The 15,558-nt window shown below is 44.3% G+C and overlaps 1 protein-coding gene across 4 annotated transcripts; it reads right to left on the bottom strand.

Annotated features, from left to right (window-relative positions):
• Positions 1-7: 7 nt before the first annotated feature.
• On the bottom strand, positions 8-15,123 carry LOC148390419 (paxillin-like). 4 transcript variants are annotated; one of them, XM_088390041.1, is made up of 14 exons: positions 14,860-15,122; positions 8,084-8,271; positions 7,929-7,984; positions 7,691-7,827; positions 7,442-7,607; positions 7,215-7,362; positions 5,782-6,981; positions 4,897-5,166; positions 4,371-4,703; positions 3,639-3,797; positions 3,150-3,323; positions 2,276-2,357; positions 2,027-2,175; positions 8-1,949 (listed from the first exon to the last, which is right to left on the bottom strand). In XM_088390041.1, the coding sequence occupies exons 1-14, from the start codon at positions 14,870-14,872 to the stop codon at positions 1,683-1,685; spliced, it is 3,342 nt and encodes a 1,113-aa protein (XP_088246167.1). In that variant the 5' UTR covers positions 14,873-15,122; the 3' UTR covers positions 8-1,682. The 4 variants fall into 4 exon arrangements, with proteins under 4 accessions (XP_088246167.1, XP_088246166.1, XP_088246165.1 ...); XM_088390040.1 differs by lacking the exons at positions 4,371-4,703; positions 4,897-5,166; positions 5,782-6,981 and having other exon boundaries at positions 8,096-8,271; positions 14,860-15,117; XM_088390039.1 differs by lacking the exons at positions 4,371-4,703; positions 4,897-5,166; positions 5,782-6,981 and having other exon boundaries at positions 14,860-15,117.
• Positions 15,124-15,558: the final 435 nt, after the last annotated feature.

Here is a 15,558-nt window from a genome sequence, read left to right on the forward strand (position 1 = left end):
TCAAAAATTTGCCAGAAATAAAGAGCAGATTTTATTTGCATTGGTTGGATCAGTCAATTTGTATTCATAAACTTACATAGCACCCAAGCAAGCCAAAGCTCCTTTGAAAATAAAATTCCAAAAGATCACAAAATCTCTGATATATTGTTTTATCTCACTTAAAAAAGGAAGGCTTGTCTTCCTTGACAGGCAGAAACTAAGAGGTAACTTTGAGGAAAAATAAAAATCAATTTCTGTTAGTATTTGTATGCAAACAGGCTAAGAGAAAACACACAATTCCAAAAGCTGTGAACTTTTAAATCAGCAGGATGTGTACAGTCACCGCCAGCTCAAATGCTCAGAGGGTCTTTCCCGTATTTCTCTCCTTTGCTGATCTCCTACTACAGTGTGCTTGTGCACGTTTAGAAAGTTGATGCAGCACAGCAGACAAAAGTCTCCTTGAATTCACACCAGAAAGGCTCAACTCACAGGAAAGACCACACAGTGTATTCGACCATATTGCATTGACATATTTGGCACGTTGCATCCTCCACCTTATAATAAGAAAACACATATGAAACAAACACCTTGCATACTCAATGAGGGGGAAAAACAAGCAAGCGGGTCTCACAAACAACTGCTACCATTTGGCAATTGAAGCAACATCATAGATTGAGTTTTGTGGTTTACCACAGGCTGGTAAAAGTGTGCGCATGGCAGAGAACAGGCTTGACTACCGCCAGCCTGCATGCCAGTAGAGCCAGCTCTCGCCACAGCAATGTGACTTACAAATATAGATTTTCATCAAAACATCAACAAAACACAGTTTTGTCAAATGGTCGAGAGGATATAAATTTACCGTCGATTCAGATTGTGAAGCCAGCTGGCCATTAGTGCTTATAAAACGATGTAAATGACAGTAGCATGCGCTAGCATAAACCTTTTTTTTTTGTATTCAATACAGTGAGAAATTCACAATTGTAAAAATAGGAACAAATGAACTGATGCATTATTTGTCCATTAGTTGTAATTCCATAAATTGTGCATGAATACAGATTAAAAATATCTGCATTTTTTTTTCCCTCAACTTTGTTTTTTTACAAAATGCACCAAAAGTCAAACATCACTAAGCGTGCCTATTTCTACTTGAACGGCAGAATAGAAAGATCCGATATGGTAAAAAGGTACCTAAGCACCTGGAGCCAGTCAAGATCTGATCTTTTTCTTCGATATACGTACAGTAAGTGGAGAGTAGAAAAATAAAAGCCACACTACATTGTAAAATTCACTATGTGACAATTGTGAGAGTCTCATCAAGAGATCTGCTTGGAGAGCACAAAGACAACAACTGCTTGGAGGTTTGTTCACACGAATCGGCCACACCAATGCCTAAACTGATTTCTGCGCTCCATTCAGTCAAACAGCTGACTCAAACCTTCAAGACTGAGGCGGAGTGTGTGGCTTCAAATCTACTGTACAGAAATTCACAGAAGAGATCATTTGTGTTCTTTTGTTGCTTGACAGGATTAATACTTAAAAAAAAATCTCTTTGGGCTTGCTGATAAAACACCATAAGCAAAAGCCTGAGAGTTTTGGGACAGGCAAGAAAATAGGTGTCAAAAGTGACAGACCCCGTCGCAGACCCGCGCACGTGGTACGGGAAAAACCGTGTGCCTTTAGACCAGCAAGGAAATGTGCGCAGTCTAGCTGAAAAGTTTAATAAAGCAACCGTGGCAGTAGGGCTTATCATTCTGCTCCTTGAAAGTGCCCTTGTTGAGCTGCTTGAGGCAGAAGGCACACGCAAAATGTTCTGGGTGAAATTTCTTGCCCATTGCTGTGATGCAGCGGCCCGTGATGGCCTTCAGGCAGCCCGAGCACAGCGAGCCGCGCCGCTCGTGGTAGTGCGCCTCGCAGTACGGCTGACCGTCGTGGTCGAAGAAGCTGCCGTTTATGAACGGCGTGAAGCACTCCTGCGGAACCACACACAGCGCAATCAAACCTGATGCCTCGTAAATTGCAAGTAGACGCAGTGAGTCGACGCTCTCACCCTGCAGACAAAGCATTCGGGATGCCAGAGTGAGTTGAGTGCTGAGATGTAGTTGTCCAAAATGGCCCGGGCACAGCCTCCACATTTCGGAGCAAACATGTCAAAGTAGTCCTTCCTGCAGAAGGCCTTTCCATCCTTCTCGTGAAACCCTGCACGGAAGCAATGATTCGTAATGACACCCTTGCATGTTTTATTGATAAGTCCAACCTGAATCTACCCATGCGAGGTATTCACAGAGTGCTCCAGTACCTTCTGGTCCAAAGAAGGCTCCACATTGGGCACAGAAAAAGTGCTCGGGATGCCAAGTCTTGTCCAAAGCAGTCACCACTTTCTGTGAGACGACAACCATAATCATGGTCACTTTGGGCAGCCAGGATCATTTGAAATACATCATAGGTTTCATAAAACACATTACTCACACACAATATAAATAATATGTAGTTTATAACCTCACCACTAGGGAGAGCAAGGACACAAAAGACAAACAGAAAAAAAGAATGTAGAAATCAATGGAAATCCAACTCAAGAACGATTACACAAATTACATTAGTGTGTACACACTACAACACATTCCAATAGAAGAGCTTTAACAAAAAAAAAATGCCTTTATAAAGATAATAGTGTGTGTACTTGTATGTAATTGTGTGTGTAAGTACCATTGCTCGACTACTGCTAAGCAGACGGTAAAAATATGAATCAAAGCATAATGATTCATCTCTGGCACCGGGTATTATTAGCTTGAGCAATACAGTTATGTATAATTCTCTCAATGTATTCATGCCAGTTGCTTTTGCGAAAAGTCAACCGTGGATGTGTCAAACGAGCTCTGAGGCGGTGGATTGGAAAATCTTGGGAGTGACTCATGTTGGACATTCCCTGGTTGAAGTCCACTCGTCCACTTCCCCTTCAGCGCGTGCACACAAGTGTGTGTGTGTGTGTGTGTGGTAATGATGGAAATAAAGATATGAGTGGGTCTGTCTACACCAAACACAAAGTCACTCATTCAATGATAGCCATGTTCCATTAGCCTATGAATAAATAACTAAATAACATCCTCTCATCAATGGAGTTTATACGCAAGTAAATTATGGTATGGGAGTGTACATGTATGTGTTCTACTAACATCCAGTATGGGCCCGTTGCAGTAGTGGCATCGCGGTGAGAAGAGACTGTGGTAGTCTTTCTCGCAGTAAGGTTGTCCCTCGCGCTCAAAGAAGTTCCTGGAGCCTATCTCATCCTGGCAGTGGGTGCACACAAAGTGCTCGGGGTGCCACGTTCTTCCCATGGCAGTCACCACCTGAGGGATTAACCCCGCACAAGGGATTAAATTAAAAAGAGCTGCAAGGGAGTACGCCCGATTCGGCGAAAACGGCAATTTACAAAGGTAACAGTGTTTCTTTTGAGGATTCTTCGTGTGCAGTGGAGTGTCAACAACGACTTGAAATAATTCTCATCTGCATCCTCAAGCATTTTAGGATTATGATGCACTGGAGGGCCTAATAAAATCCTATTTTCACCTTGTTCACATTTACAACAGTTACATCAAATGGGTCGGTACTGACCCTATGCAAGTTCTGCACATTTGTTAACTTTTGTCCTATAATGGACTCACCTGTCCAACTATAGGTTTCTTGCAGGCACCACAGACGCCTTTAGCCACAGTCTGGACTCCCAGTCTGTTCAGATCCGATTGCAGGCTCCCCAGCATGTTGTCCAGTTTATTGGCGGGCTTGGCTGGTCCGGTTGGGGACGTCTTTCCCTGAGACTGGATCTGACAGAGATTTTCCAAATTTAGTACGAGGGGTTAAAAAGGCTTTTTTTCCCTGGGTTTCTTGGTTGCATTGACAGTTCAGTGTTGATGGTCAAGACAAATAAAAAAATTAAATCTCGTGAACGCTGAAGGACCATTTTTTTTTTTTTTTTTTTAAATGTCCATTATTTACGGCAGACGAGGTTTCAGTTGCACCGCAAGCCAACCATTCCTGCACATGGCCCGGAGGGCCAACACTCAACTTGCCTCTAAGCACTTAAACTCTGGTCACAACGCACAACCCGAGGTGCTGTCATACATCCGAATTAGAAAAATGGAGTCTGTTTCTGTAGCCTGGGTGTCAGCGCCACTCCTAACCTGGACTGACTGGGTTTCAGGTTATCCGTTCCCAGCTCGCTGCCAAAAACAGACCTAAGGATCATACAACCCTGTGGCTGCCCTAAATACAAACGGTATGAACTGCAGTTGCAATGATCCATCAAATTCATGATGGCTCTTACAGGGTCAGCGAATTGAATGATTTTAGGATGAGGAAAAAAAAGGAAGGAAGTGAAAAGAGAAAAAGAACCGTGCCTGCATAGGTGGGAAGACGGCGTCATAGTCAGTCTGACAGTACACCGATACAAAGAGCTTGGGGGGAGGAGGTGGTGTAATGGGCTTGGGTGGGGGGCTTGGTGACGGAGGAAGCTGCACAGGGGGTGGCGTGGGCTCCCTTGGGGGAGGAATTGGCTCCTTGGGAAGTGCTGGGCTAGGGTCCCGGGGGCGCGGAGGCGTCGGAGGGGGCGGAGGGAGCGGTAGTGGCGGTGGTGTCTGTTTTACAGGGGGAATCTTTTTGGGGGCTGGCGGGGACTTCAGAGGGGAGAGGACTTTTCTCTGGGGGACAGGAGACTCAGGAGGGATGATGATCTGGAGGGGGGGATGCGGCAAAGAAGGAGTAAAGTAAAGCACAACAATAGAGAAGTGATAGAGAAAACTCACAAGTGGCCACGAAAAAAACGTATACAAGTTACAGAGCAACATTTTCCACTTTTGAAGACGATTTACCAATTTTAGATTTGAAGTGGGTGTTTTCATGCGGCTACGCGTCTCTCACGTCTACCTTATCCACAGGCGGCAGGGCCCTTTCCTCACGTATTCGCTGCGGGTTTGACATCACGATGACGCCTTCCGTCAGCCAGTCGTCCGGCTGCCGTTTACGCCGACGTTCCAGGCGGCCGATTCCCAGTTTCCCCTGGAGCTCCTCAATGAGCCGATCTTGCGACTGACTCTTATTCACGATAACCGGTCCCATTTTACGCCGCACTACTCCGTCCTTGTACATGGGATGCACGTTGGCGGTCTCTTTTGTGCGACGTATAACCGACTTGAGCTGGAGAGTAGACGATAGCGGAGGTTGCTCCCAATTCCATGTTGGGTCTCAAACACTCCGAAATCCAAAATGCGTTTGCACCACACACACATTGAATTGAATTTCTTGCAGACAAAAAAGTCATTCTCTTCTGTCACAGCAAAACAAAGCCATAAGTCAGGCGTGGCATGCCAGAGACTCAAGACACCGCAGATCCATCATAAAGCGCTTGCGCAAGCCAAAGCCGGGCCTAGGTTCAAGGGGGGAAAAAAAATTCTGCTTCCACAGAACAGACGTTTCAATCTTGACGTTTGCATCACTGCTGGTTGCGTAACCATCACAGGCGGGGTCCTACAGCCGACAAAATTGTTGACTCAGGCGAGTAGGAGCATGCAGTCATCCTATTAGTAATTCCGTCAACCTTTCACAATGAAACCTCTCCCTTAAGAGCCTTTTGCAATTCGAATGCACTGACACTCCATGCATCACAGCATATCGATGACCTCAATTCCAAACACACTCTACAACTTGTGTCGAATCATAGCAACTTCTCTCTCCGTGGGATATTTTCTACAGTTGCCACATCTGCTTCATGCCAGCAGCTTATTTTTGGAGCTGATTTGATGCGTCTCCTACTTGGCCAGAAGCTGATAAGCGCTCAATGGCAGATGGCTGCTGTGTCGGCAGATCCAGCGTTGCATCCGGTGTCCCCGGGCAGGTGGAGGGGGTGAAACACTCATCAATCCAACTGGCTTCGGTCGTGGGTGTCAGGGTCCCCTCTTGGCTCACATCTGGGTATGTGCCATAGTCTTCGTCCCACGCTCTGTACTCCAGAGACCCGAATGCTTGGTTTTCATCCGCTTGAGTGAAGTCAGGTGATAAAAGTTGATCCAAGGCATTATCCAACACAGGCTCCCGGCAGGGCCATGTTAAGTTCAGGATTTCATTTTTGGTTGGAGGGGAAGATGGCGGGCTAGTTGCAGAAGGTGAAACCGGTGAATGTCTGGGACTAATACTCGTGTCTGCAACCGTGTAGGTCTTTTTGATGACCAAAGCGGGACTCTTTGGAGTTATGCCTTCACTCTTTCGAATTGTTGCTGGACTTGAAATCTTTGGACGTGTTACTGGCTGTGAATCAGTTTGTGTGCTAGAGGGACATGCGAGCTTTGGAATTAACACCGGACTCTTGGGAACACTACTTGAAATCTGACCTGAGAGTTTTGGACCGGTTACGAGGCTAGAAGACATTGGCAATGATTCTGGAGTTGTTGGTGTGACTGCACATTGATCCTGTTGGGCTATACTATCTTGGCTAAGGTGTGCAGGTGCCGGACTATCATTTTTCGGGGTAGTGCTAAGACTCGGATTAGGACTGGCCAAACTAAGTGTACTTGGTATGGGATTTCGAGGAGCGGGATCTGAATTGAAACTACTTGAATTGGATTCCAGTAAACTTGAGACTTTACTAGTGGAGTCTTCAGTGACTGATGGACTACCGACTTCACTTCCGACGGGTTGCTTTGGGCTACTCGCAACACTCAAGCTCTCCAAACGAGCAATTTCAGAGGTGACAATGCCACCGCCTTGTTTTTTAGACGATACAACCGTGACAGTGGAGCTAGCGGTAAAGGTTGGGGTTGAACAGCCGTCTTCGTCTATGTGGAGTTCCAGTGGAAGAGGAGTACAAGAGGGTGTGGTGGAACTAGATAGGGGATCGACATCCACAGAAGAGTCAACGTTACGAATTGAGGGCTGAGTGTCGAGGGTTACGATTGGTGAGCTGGCAGGATATGAGGGGTCAACCACTTCCTGGTTCATTGACACTTGAGAGCCAGACTAGCGGTAACACATACATACGTAGAAACAGAGACATACACAGTGATGGAGAAAAGAGAAAGAGCAGGAAAAATACATTGAGATGAAGAGAATGGAAGGTCGGGTCTCACAGGATTGGTTGTTAAAACGTTCCATTTTAACTCGGAGCCATTCGATTTAGAAATGTATCGAGAGTTTTCAGACTTCAAATTACAATCCCGTTAATGTTTCAACAACAACAAAAAAATGCTCACATTGCTTTGGACTTTGAAGTCTGACAAGGAGGCCATCAGCTCGTCTAGCTCCCGTGTGGCAGAGGACGCGGACATTCTTGCCTGCTGCTGTGATTGTGTTTCCTCTTGTCCATCAATCTGCACGTCCGATACCAACAAGGTAGCGGGACTAAAAGAAGAACGGTTCAAATTCAATTGCCGACTCGTCAGAACAACGTTCCAAGTTATTCTAGATTCATTTCTCTCACGTGGGTGAGGGCACAGAGCTCTCTAGCTCATCCAGAAGGCTCTCCACACTTGGTCGTGCGTCTTCTATTCCTCGAACTGCCACGCTGCGTTTTGGCTTTTCCAACTCTCCGTTCTCCTGAATACTTTGGATCACAACGCTGGCAGGCAGAGGTGGAGCTGCCTCCTCTAGTGACAACAAAAAAGGATGAATGCTTTCACTAAACTGCAAATAAGTCAGTACAGGCTGTTCAGTGGAAAAAGGTAATGACCTTCAGCAGGGAAGGCGGGCGTGCTCTGCTGGACAGAATTGAGTTCCAGCAGCAGGCGGTCCAGCTCTGACAGGTTGCTGTCAAAGGACTGGTTCATAGCAGGTGAAGTGTCATTGCTCTTCTGCTTATTAGGAAAACTGCACATAAAGCAGAAACATCCAACATGCGGCATATTAGTTACCAGAGAGCAAAGCCCTTTATAATATTTTCAAAACAAAAGCTCAACAAAGTGTCTTACCTGTACACATGGTCCTCTTCGCCGGTGGGTTGAGGTGGGCTGCTGTTATCTCTCGACTAAAGCGAGGAAGTCATAAGTGAGTTAGTCTGTTGTCCATTTAAACGAAATTAAATTTAATAAATTAAGTTTATCTCGCTATATATGATGAGACGTACAAGAGCATTTACATCTGTTTCCTGTTCTCCGTTGATAGTTTTCTCAGAGGGAATGGGTGGGCCTTGCGGTGAAAAGCAGATGTCTTGCTGACTTCCAACAGGGAGCGTGTAACCCGTCTCATCAGACAGGAAGAGTGGACGTTTGGAAATGTGGGATGTCGTGGACTCAAGGTCTGCCAACAAAGCATCTAAGGAAACACACAAGAAAGATTATGATACTTTGAACCATTCACACTGTCATAGCCACTGGAGTTATTCGTTGACCCTCATCTGCTTGGAGTCTGGGGGTGATCAATTTAATGGCAAGGGCATCTTGGTTTCATTCACCTCACAGCAGCGACATGCCGGTACCAACTTAGCTAGTTGCCTCGAGTGAGCACGACAAGCATGTAAAAAGACGACCGACAGGAGTCTTGTAACACTGTATCACTCCCTCTTCCTGGTATGACTCCGTTGTAGTTAAACAATTGCTGTGTGACCTTCTATGGAATCCTCACTGGCTACAGCATCAAATTTGGTCTTTAAATACAACAGCAAGATCAAAACTGTAACATTAGGAACATCTGACGACCTGGAAACCAACGCTTAGAATAGCACGGTATCATCAGTAAAAGCAGTGGTCCTGCTGAGCCGTGGCAGATCTAGCATTAGCATGCATAGCTCACATGCCAGTAGCCCGGGTCGCACAGCAAAGATTCCCCGATAGTCACAGTGTAAAGTGTTTTGTTGTGGAATATACAAAAGTGCATACAATGCTGAAGCCAAAAAAAAGGGTGGACAAAATAAAATTATCTCTCACATCAGGAGCAATATACATAAATGTGTACTGCCTCATACAAGGGGAAGTCAAGATGTTGGTTTTAGACAAGTAGGCTACGTGCATGTGTGGTTTTCCTGTGCCTGAGCCATTCAATTCAATGTTGATTTTATTTTATTACACGTATCATTAAAAAGGACCAAACAGTTAATGCCAAAAAGCCAACGCAGTCATTGTTTATTGGAAAATCCTCGTGTGATTTGGCCCAACTCTTGCTGCTGTCAGAACAAAGCTGAACTGCAGCTGCTGAAGATCTCAACAGATGTTCGTCCAGATGGTTTACACAGGGGGATGCTCATCAAATTAGCTCTGCGTCTGAACTGGCTTTACCCGTCCGTCATTGAAAACAATTTTCAGCTCAGAACTAACTTAGCACTAAAACATTAACCCCCAGGCTACACACAATTTTAATTGTCCTAAATGAACAATGTAGGTGGCAGATGTAATATTAATGCATCTTATTTACCAAGTGGTGCAAATAATGTTGTAAACAAAGCTAATGGAGCAGTTTGGAAGTCGAGATGAGGATGTTTTGAAGCATGTGTGAGTTTGGTGAACGGTGGCTGCGTGTTTGGCGTGCTCTGGCCCATCCAGAAACTACACAAACACGGAGGTGTGGCCGTTTCTTCTGCCAAGAGGACATACCACAAACACACGTCTCCTGTGTCCAAAAATTAACCTCCAGTAAAGGGAGGAAAAACATCTCTAACCTGAAATCAAATTTTGACTTTACGATCAAACTAAAGACAAACCAACAAGACTTATAAGATATATGACATACTTTGAAATCAGTGCTAATGCTAGCAGTAAAATTGTAAATGTAAAATAGATAACCTGATAAAAAAGGAGTTTTTTTTTTTTTGTAAAACCATTTTACAATTTGAGCACTTCCATTCTACAAAACCGAAGAAGTGACACAGCGGGTCACAACGTGCTCCACACAATGAAATCTGGCCATGAGACAATGAGTGAAACTAAACTGGGAAGTATCTCCATGCACATCTCTCAAAGCTCAAATGTGGGTTGATGCAGACTGAGGAGACTCCCTTCCTGAGATGAATGGTATGCATTTTAATTACACGGACGTTGCTTCGTGCTGGGGTTCATTACAGGAAAGCGAAAGAGGAAGTGAGGGGAAGATAAAAAAGGGGGCTGACGAGATCTGGGCGGCAGGAGCGCGGATGAAAGCAACACGATTTAAAAAGAAAGAGGGCGGGAGGGAAGAGGGGGTAGTCTGCAGCCAAGGAGGGTATGGAAAGAAAAACCATATAAGGAGTACATTGTGAACAATGCTGTGGCGGACGGACTACAGTAAGATCAAAAGACTGAATATGAAGGATAATTGCAAATATTAAGTGCAGGACATGAAGCGAGGCAGTGTGTACAAATCAATGCCCTCGACTGATGTGATCTGAAGTCAAGATTGCGCTGAGACATTTAAGTACGGCTGCCTTTCTTGCTCAAGGCAAACCAAAAAAAACAATAGCTTAGTCTCAACTTTTTAAATGTCATGACATTTAAAAGGAAAAACCGCTCGAATGTCAAATCTCTCCAATGGGTGCTGCTCGCTTTCAACCAAAGACTCTTTTCTTCCTGTCATTCCCTCACTTCTCTGTATTTCTGACACCACTGAGAGAAATTCCTGACATGCCGCAGCTCGTTGTCCATACGGGAACGCACGAGTGGTGAACAACTGAACAAGATCGCTTCAAGAGGCAGCGCGAGAAGCGTGTTGAGCAAAAGCGAGCCAGTGCTTAATGCGATATGACAAGCTTTCATGTTGCCTTGTGAGTGAGAAGGCCTGTCGGTGTACCGCGTGATAACACGCAATGGATAGCGCCGCCAGGGCTTGGACCACAACAATCTAAGAGCCGTGCACTTGATGCTCCCTCGAGGGTCTCTCTGAGAATGGCAGCGCTTCTTTTCCCCTCACAGGTGCAACAAAAAGACAACAACAAAGTGCACAAGAGACTCGCTGCTTACACATGAAACACAGAGGAGCTAAAAATAGCCTCCCCAATGTGACCTTAACCTGCAGGAGACACAAGACGTCCTCTTAAGTAGATCATAGATGGTCACAGTGGACAGGCAGCTACAGAATCACAGGTTACTTTGTAAAATGTTAGCATTTGATAAATTCCATGTGGGTGGAGCATGGGAGTGACGTTTGTTGATTTGCCATAAAATACAAAACTCAAATGATAATGTGTCTTGAAGACTGATGGACGCTCCCTCGATGCAATAACTCTCCTTCTGACACTATCCTTCACATCGTCTCTCTGGCAAGCCGCCCAATGACTCGTGCAGGGCAGGGGGTCTGAGGTCGCTTCTCTCGATAAGTAAACGGGAGGTTTAAATCAATAATTGGCTCCTGCCAATAAATGGCATCGCCGCACTGGAGGCAGATAACTTATTGAGTTAGGAGTTTAATAAAAACGGCATTTTAAAAACACACTATAATTAATTCCCATCTTGTATTTCAGTAAATACAGGAGTTACATACAAAACTAGACAAAAAAATGTGCCAAATATTTAATCCCTATTTATGCTGTATGGTATGTTTGGACCACAAACAATGGCTTCTGTTCGAAATGTTTTTTTCCATACTCGGACGTGGTAATAAAAACTGAAAAATATATGTTTTTTTTTAAATCAATTTGTTTAGCATTCATGCAACAACACTTCTCCGGATGCATTGAACAAGGGAGCGGATAGATGGCCTGATATTTTTTTTTATGCTCCGACATCCAATCAGTTGGGTCTGCTTGTGTATTTCCTCCACTAAAGTAGGTCAGAAGCTGAGAAACAAGCTGCTCTCTGTCCCCTCCAGGAGGACAAGGACAGACATGGGGAAGTGAAGTCAGAGGACAGTTATTGCAAAGCAGAAGCAAATCACTCTGATGAAAAACGAGCCTATGGTCAGTTCCACCATGCATCGATGGGACGGTTATTAAACTATACAGCGCTGACTTATCTTCAACTGCCAGATTCTAAGAACAGGACAAAAACAATTTAGATTGGAACCCAGGAGATCACAAAGTATTCAAAAATCTCAATCAATACTGTAGGACACATTTGCCTGTATGGACAATCAACAAGCCTTCAATAAAATGCTATTCAATAACTGACAGTCGTGAAAACAATACCTTTTGCCTTCCTTCCCCATTTGGCGGAGGTAAGCCTTATCTTTCCCTCTGAGTCAAAGGCCTTTAATGCTTTGCATTCATCAAAGGTGTGCCAACGTACTGCCAACATTTTCTGATATAAGAGCAGCGTCTTATCTCAACCCGCACACCACCGTGGCCATAAATCCTCTCTGAAATCAAGATGACAAATTGGAAAAATTGATTTTGACCCATGAGGAGTTATCTATGCAAACAATTTCCTGCCAGATGCATCAAGTGTTTCAGTGGGAGACCCTTATTTATTTATTCTTAATTTATTAATATGAGGAAGCAGCGATAGAGATTTTAGGATATCAGGATTTGGAATGTAATGTCGTTATCTTTAAGGTTATTTATTTTTTGACTGGTTTTTGCCTCAGCATCAAACCAGGAGGTGCCGAGGACTCACGTGAGACGACGTGGCTGGCTGCGGAGCTGCCACTGCTCACTGAGATTGCTTGTCAAAGCGCCTGTCCACACCAGCTAACTGTGATCTGAAGAGCATATGCGCGTGTGGACCGACATATGCTTCAAAGCCCTTCAGCGGGTTTACTTTAAACTTAAACAGATGGACAAAACCCTCTAGGAAGGATTCCTACAAAAACTCACAAGTTACATTCATCCATTTGATGGCAAAAAATTATATAACTAATTGCTTTTAGTGCATTTAAAACATAAGATTAAGCTTTAAAAATGTTACGGGACAGCGAAAAGTAAATATTGAAAAATGAATTAAAAAGAAGAATCTTTTAAAAACGAGCGGGTGTGGATATTATAACTTGCATTGTAAAAGGTGAAGGGGGAAAAAATTGACAAAATTGAAAATGTATGAATGCATGAAAAGACGTCAGTCAATAAGACGAAAAATGAATAAAAGAAATCTCAAGTAACCACATGTCACTTCTCCAGCTTTTCTATCGGTGTAAACAAAGTTTCAACCTAAATTTAGACTCAAGAGTATCTAGGCTACATCAGTTCTCATTTAAGAAGTACGTCGCCCACACCCCAATGTGAGTGACATTTCCAACGCTGCGGCAGCGTCTGAGCTGACGAGGCTCTGGGGAGTTGCCTAACTTCAAAACGCTGCCACCAAAATGACACTGTGGCAAATCACAATGAGAAGTAACAGAGATGAGAAGTAGCGCTCGTCAAACTAAAAGAAAGGAGGTCGTTTGACACCCGTGTCTTGTGCACGGTCTGAGTACAATTTGGGGAGGGGAAAAAAAAATGTGAGGAAGCGAGGTCACCGCAAGTTTGCCTTGAGAAATGTCGCAGCATCGCGCGAAGATTCAACACATCTGTGTCAACAACAAAGCAATTCAAATCATGTTTTCAGTTCCACTCTTGAGAAAACGCCGACCACCAAAATTTTCAATCCGCTCGCTGCGAATTCAGCTAGCTTTGAAACCATCAATTGAAGCGAGTAGGTAACGCAAGAAGGAGCACAAATTCTAATTTCTGGCTGTGGCACAATGCTTTCATGTTGGCCTGACACTTTGCTTGGCTCCCACGGCTCCGCATTCCACAATGGAGCGTGTGCTCCTGCTCAGCTCGCAGATGAACAGAAAGCAAAGCTGCCTGGTGGGATCATAGAGCATAGAGAGGTGTCTGGAGGCCTGGAAGGTTTCAGGTTGCTGCTGGCTCCTCACTTGAGAAGAGGGACTCTTCTTCTCTGCTAAAAATACATGAAGGCGTTCTCATCCTGCTGGTGGAATAAACAATTTTACCTCCCAAAGAGCTGTTTGAATCATTCTAAACACACGAAACACGAAGCTTGATACATGTGAAAGTTTTGAGATCACACCCGAAACCACAATGTTATCTCCAACCGTGTGACATTGACAGTTTTCTGGGTTGCGAGACACTTCTTTTTTTAAGCAGCCACGTCAAGGAGAGCTGTGTAAACCGAGGCGCTATCCATAAACATTGACTAGATATAGAATGACTAATATTCTTTGTAAAGTGTCAAGTTGCCACGTTAGCAACTACAGGCGTGGCCTTATCAGGATAGTCAAAGTGTTCTGCTCTTGGGCAGGGGTGGATCCAAATTATCAGAGTGATAGTTTGAAAGCTGAATGCAAATCCCTTTTAAAATGAATTCTAAACTTAACAGCTCAGTCTTGATTACATTGCCACAAAAAAAGAGGTCCCAACATGCTGTGATGAGCTTAATGAGTTTACCTCTGAGCTTTCCTTTTCATTTTTAATTATAGCACAGATTTTATTTTACACAAGGGAGCATTTGACTTAAATATTTACACTTGAGAAAGATCACACAAGTTAGTGGTTGAGCCCAAATAGAAATGACTTAACATGTGGTGCAAGTAGCTGACTAAAAAGGAAATGTGCAGGGCCGTATTTTAAGTCCAGGATTGAACTCCAGCTGGGCTTAAACGCAAACGCACCACTGCTGTGACAGCCTGGTTAATTATTGACTTTAAAATGCCTGGTTGTTTTTGTAGCCCTTAAATGCCACTCTTGCCATCCCATTTGTGCTTCAACAACATATTCTAATCAAATGTCATAATGAATCGCTGTAAGCATTAAAAGTTAGAGGGCCTTTAAGTGGCCACTCTAGGCTGCACATTTGGGGGACTTTTCGTAATGCACCTGAAGGCAACATTTAATTAAATGACCACACGGGGCCTTTCTAAGCTTGGTTAACTCGTACTGCATCCACACAAACTTAAACATATTCACGTTTTGCCTCAAACAAGCCTGCGAAACCGCGTCTGCGAGTACACGAAGATGCAAAAGCACCCCCGCATGGTATTGCAACGTAGCAGTAGATTTACCTAAATCATCCATGTTGGCCGGAAATCAACGCTGTTGAGAACCCAGCAACGTTCCCCCTCCGTCGAGCACAATTTTGGGCTGGTCTCTCCTCCGACGTAGCGTCCGCTCGCTCAAATGTGCTTGACGAACGCAGCGAAGTTTTCAAGTCCTCCTTCGAACACGCTCCCAAACAGCACTCATGGCCAGATTGCCCCCGGGAGGAGAAGCTCTCGAACAGGAGAGCAGGAGCCAGCCCCCCTGTCAGCCCCGCTGCCGCCCATTAGCTGAACATATAGCAGACAACGCCATCTAGTGGCACGTTTAGGACGTGCTTCGCGTTCGTGCCAAATCGAGCACATTTTTAGCAACTTTTTTTTATTCCCTAAATTTCCCCCCAACTAAACATGATACATTGTGATTTCCTATGAATGTCGTAAAAGTTCTTGTGTCTTAATTTATAGAAATAAAATGATAATTCCTAAATTACCATATTGACTCAGTCTGAACACATTCAACAGATAATTTGTACACAATGAAGAATTTGGTGCATCATTTTCAAAATTTAGTATGGTCTTCCGAACACTTAGCCCTTGCATTGTAGAAGTGAGCCCACCCCATCCGTTTTGTGGCTCTGATGCTACGCCAGAAGACAGAAAAAGAACAAGCGAGGGTGGAAAAAAAAAATCCTTTAAAATGCAGTTTTTAGTGTGGTAGGCAAG

Source organism: Syngnathus floridae, chromosome 11 (genome assembly GCF_059516105.1).
Source record: "Syngnathus floridae isolate MCC-2025c chromosome 11, RoL_Sflo_1.0, whole genome shotgun sequence".
Lineage (NCBI taxonomy): Eukaryota > Metazoa > Chordata > Actinopteri > Syngnathiformes > Syngnathidae > Syngnathus > Syngnathus floridae.

Bases quoted from the DNA above. Each gene is read 5' to 3' on its own strand.
- LOC148390419 (XM_088390041.1), bottom strand. The intron at 4,704-4,896 runs GTAGACGTGAGA...CCCCCCCTCCAG, and splicing joins CCCTGCCGCCTGTGGATAAG to ATCATCATCCCTCCTGAGTC. The intron at 3,324-3,638 runs GTGAGTCCATTA...TTAATCCCTCAG, and splicing joins AGAAACCTATAGTTGGACAG to GTGGTGACTGCCATGGGAAG.